Raw genomic sequence first — 5113 nt, forward strand, 5'->3', positions numbered from 1 at the left:
TTGAAACAGTTGTGAACAGCTTGAAATGTTCGATTGTATGGTGGACTATCGACGTTTAAATAATGAAAATAAAAATCATTACTAGGGATGAAAATAATAATGCAATACATACTACTACTACTACTACTACTACTACTACTACTACTACTACTACTACTACTATTCTAAACCAACGATACTACTAATAAAAATAAGGAGTAGAAGGCTGCTAACGAAAAGTCCCGCTTGCATCCCAAGTATCAAGTGGTCCGACTCCTCATTGTTCTCGGTGCCTTAGGCTTGGTACCTCCCAATCTGTTGACTGACATTGGGAAAGTATCCGGGTTTGCTGCCAGGAATACAGCCCTTCTGACAATCTGGGTAATGCAGAAGGCTGCAGTTGCAATGAGTCCTCACGTTCTCAAAAAGGTTCTGGGTGGGTTTGACTATACAGCGCTTGCTGGGAGAAGTCCAGTTCGCTGTCTGGACTGCGTGTAGAGGGAGGGGGCAAGGGCCCTGAGCTGATGCTGAGCCTAACCAGCCTGACTGTGCCAGGATTACCCACAAGGTGAAAATGGGATGAGAATATAGGCTGCTAGAGGTGAGAATGGGTAGAGAGTGTAGGCTGCTAGAGGTGAGAATAGGATGAGGGTGTAGGCTGCTAGAGGTGAGAATGGGTTGAGAGTGTAGGCTGCTAGAGGTGGGAATGGGTGGAGAGTATAGGCTGCTAGAGGTGAGAATGGGTGGAGAGTGTAGGCTGCTAGAGGTGAGAATGGGTGGAGAGTGTAGGCTGCTAGAGGTGAGAATAGGATGATGGTGTAGGCTGCTAGAGGTGAGAATGGGTTGAGAGTGTAGGCTGCTAGAGGTGAGAATGGGTGGAGAGTGTAGGCTGCTAGAGGTGAGAATGGGATGAGAGTGTAGGCTGCTAGAGGTGAGAATGGGTGGAGAGTGTAGGCTGCTAGAGGTGAGAATAGGATGAGGGTGTGGGCTGCTAGAGGTGAGAATGGGATGAGAGTGTAGGCTGCTAGAGGTGAGAATAAGATGAGGGTGTAGGCTGCTAGAGGTGAGAATGGGTGGAGAGTATAGGCTGCTAGAGGTGAGAATTGGTTGAGAGCGTGGGCTGCTAGAGGTTAGAATGGGATGAGAGTGTAGGCTGTGATAGGCGAGTATAGGATGAGAGTGTACGCTGCTAGAGGTGAGAATGGGCCTGAGAGTGTAGGCTGCCAGAGGTGAGAATGGGATGTGAGTGTAGGCTGTGGTAGGCGAGAATAGGATGAGAGTGTAGGCTGCTAGAGGTGGGAATGGGATAAGAGTACAGGTTGCTAGAGGTGAGAATGGGATGAGAATGGAATTTGTTATTATTATATGAGATATCTACTCTGGGGTCAGTCTGAGAGACAAGGTACACACATTCCACGGGACTGTAATTATGTATGTACGGAATCCGTCCCAAACTGATCAGTATCAACAACCCTGCTTTGTAATAAAACGACTATTACATAGCATGAACTACGACCCCAATGTACACAGGTGTAATATTGCATCCAATAAACGAGTATATGTCAACTTGACATGTATTCCAATTACATCAATGTGTATTTCAACCAGACTTAGTTAACTATGTATTATTAATTTCAGTGGAAACATTGACTGACAATTCTGACGCGTGGCATTTAGATATGAGTTGCCTCCCTTAGCGGCACAAAGCTGATGTGTTCATGGTTCGAGCCTTCAATTCGCAGTTGGTATCATTGGTTTGTCAGCACCATGCTCGTGGGTTTCTGTGGGACATTATGTTCCTTGAATAACAATTTTTTAGTTAAATATAAAATGCGACATTTACTATTTCCACAATCATAGGATGGGGCACGGATGGCCCAGTCGTCTATGGCGCCGCGATTCGCTGTGCAGAGTTGCGTCCCTTGAGCACGCCAGAAAACTATGATTGTGGGTTCGAATCCCGGTTCGCCCCTATTATGTTTCCAGGTTTGTTAGCACCATACCCGTGCTCGTGGGTTTCACCGAAGTGGTAAACGTCTGAGACCTGCATCACTTCGGGCTTTCCTCCGACATTAAGCTGACACGCCGTGATATAACTTGAATACTGTTAAAAGCGGCGTTAAACCCAACTCACTCACTCACAATCATAAGAAATATCTGCTTTCAGTCCAATGTACGATTCCGACTACATCATAAGTATCACCATCAAATAAAGATGATACCAGATGTTCGCGAAATGGTAAGTGTACCATGCCCCACAAGTGGCACCCGTCACAAACACATGCAAAGGCAAGTCAATTGTTCACCTTCAAAATATGACACAAGTCAAAATAGGGACCCGCCTAGGATTTTTGTCACTGGAAATTTAAAAAAAAACCCATTAAACTTTGTCTTCCTTCCTTGAAATATAGTTTAAATTCTAACGTCTCAGCTGTTGTCTCATTGTATCGAGGTGCATTCATGCAATATTTCTAGGAATAATTTGCTGAAGTGTTGGCATTTTAGATTTAGATTCCACGGTTCATGGATTCATTAAAGGATAAAAAGTTGCAGTGCTTTAAAATTATCGATGTTTTAAATAATCAATTGTTCATCAGTACCTTTAGAGTAAGGATATTGTAATTTAATGTGAGATTAGGTAACGTTGTAGGCCGTCATTGGCCGTCGTTATTTTGTTTGCGTAATTCTAAAAGCAGCGTTATCACTCACTCACTCACTCTGATAACCATAGCAATTACATCACCATCGAAGGACCATTTCTTGTGTGCTTCATTTTTTGGACTCCCTGAAACATTAATGTATAATTTTATTAGCCCGGCAGTAATTTTTAAAGATATTGATATCAAAGCTGTCGGGCGTTTTGTTATGGGATGCAAACCTTTCTCATAGTTTGGAAGTTAATGCTAAATGAGAGCTTTCGGCCGTATCGACGAATCACAGTGTAGTTAAAAGTCAAAAAGGAAAACGAGGAAAATTCATTGTCATTCATCTATTTCAACGAAATACAAAGTATGTCGAGTTATAGGAAAGACTAGCGCCCGTATTCCCCCTCCGAAAGTTACATTTGAATGCTTAATCCTTTTAATTATACAGTAAACTACGGTTATAACGAACACGCTTATAACGAACTGACGGATATAACGAACTTACTTTTTTGTCCCGACTATTTGCTGTAGTTATGCTGTATATATGCATATAACGAACCACGGCTACAACGAACTAAAATTAGTGGTCCCTTTGAGTTCGTTATAACCGTAGTTTACTGTATGTATTTTTGAGTGGAGATACGGAAGGAGGTCTTACCGAGTTATGTATCACTTAACATCATTGCAGGGACTTGCTTGCACTTAGTGCAATACATTTTGAAAACGTAATTAAACCATCTTTGAAATCGTCTTCAGGAACTAGCTTCTTGTATGGTTGACAAAAGGATGCAGCATGTTTGGAAGTGAAAATGCTATTTCTACCATAACGGCACCCTCGACCAGTCCACCGATTGAGTCATACGTGTCTCATGATTTCTCGATGACATGAAATTGAATATGCTTGTCGATAGACATAAATCATATCAAACATTGTAATCATTTTTCTCGGCATGGTACGAGAGAGACTACGTGTGATCCACGCCCTCAGCTTCGACCAAAGGCCAATATTCCTGAACATAACTCAACAAAGGTTTTTTTTTCCTCTCCGATAAAATTTACGAGTCTTTGTTCGAGTCTGCGGGAGTTATCGCCCTTCGTGACTGCCCTCACCGCTGATGTGTCCTCTCTCTAGGTGGCGCGTTTCTCGCTGTGATTCGTGCGCTCTGTGATGAAAGAATTTGACGCGGGCACACATGTTCAACACTATGTAATGTAGAAGGTATCATGTTATAATGAGACTCGTCATACTGGGTAAACAACCTCTCTAGATAATGCGTGAAAAATCGGTTTTCAATTAAGTGTTCTTTTTGTATTTTGGTCAATTATGGGGGATAATTTGAATAATTAATAGCTGTTACGTCTGTTATTGAGACAGAGATAAATTAGTTTCTCAAATAACATTTTTTTGGTGGAGTTCAACCACGGACATTTCAAATACAGTTTTTTTTACAATCTGCATTTTTAAAAACAAATGTTTAATTAATACACGTATGTATACGATCGCTGGTGATTAATTACGTATTGATCGATATCCAATCAGGTGTTATAGCGTGCAAAGATTGATTTCAATGCTTGTGATTGTAAACGGCTTTGTTTCAAACTTACTGAGATACAACTACTTTTGATTTATCGGTTTAACAGATGAATTTTTACGCATAAACCCTCAATTTATATAGGAACCTTTTAAAACCGGCTATTGTTTTTAGTCGGAGCTTATGAAACTAGCCCTCGTTATAAGATGACACTGGATCGCAGTATTTTTGTACACATCGATACGCCTTGTTAAAATTGTCCTCATTGTATAGGGTGACCTTGCTAAACCGGATAATGTATTACTGCCGATCCTTTAGAATCAGGCGACATTTCCGTACCCAAAAGAAATCGCAGAGTCCATTCTACGATTCTTACTATATCATAAGCATGTGTTTATGAATCACTACCAAATGATAATTATACTAGATGTTCGCGAAAAGGTGAGCGCATCCTGCTCTATCGTTGGCATCCGTCACAAACTTAACGCTAAATCAATTGTTCACCTGAAAAGACACGTGAACATATGGTACAAGTCACAATAGGGAATTGTATCGGACATTAACTATTGTTTTACAGGGCAATTTCACCAATCAGAACTGTAACCCGTGCAGTTTGAAACAGAATTAGTATTTTTATAATTATCTTTTAAGTTTTAAAGCAAGTTGTCCTGATGGAACGGTTGCATTGTACTCCAGCACTTTCTTCATTGATACAGAATGGGCTCAACAGCATGCAACATGATGAGAGTCGAACAGCTTGACAAATAATCGCCTTAACTATCCCCTGCGTTCTTCAGCAACTCATGCTTACCATAAAAGGCGACAATGCTTGTCGTACGCGGCGACTAACGGGATCGGGTGGTCAGGCTCGCTGACTTGTTTGTTCCATGTCATCGTATCCCAATTGCGTGGATCGATGCTCATGATGTCAATCACTGGATTGTCTGGTCCAGACTT

General features: G+C 41.5%; 1 protein-coding gene across 1 annotated transcript; it reads right to left on the reverse strand.

The window, feature by feature from the left end:
* Positions 1 to 536: 536 nt before the first annotated feature.
* Positions 537 to 3819, reverse strand: LOC139463610 (uncharacterized). Its single transcript, XM_071244882.1, has 2 exons — positions 3735 to 3819; positions 537 to 1102 (listed from the first exon to the last, which is right to left on the reverse strand). The coding sequence occupies exons 1-2, from the start codon at positions 3817 to 3819 to the stop codon at positions 537 to 539; spliced, it is 651 nt and encodes a 216-aa protein (XP_071100983.1).
* Positions 3820 to 5113: the final 1294 nt, after the last annotated feature.

This window comes from Haliotis cracherodii, unplaced genomic scaffold (assembly GCF_022045235.1).
Source record: "Haliotis cracherodii isolate W230 unplaced genomic scaffold, xgHalCrac1.p SCAF_16, whole genome shotgun sequence".
NCBI lineage: Eukaryota > Metazoa > Mollusca > Gastropoda > Lepetellida > Haliotidae > Haliotis > Haliotis cracherodii.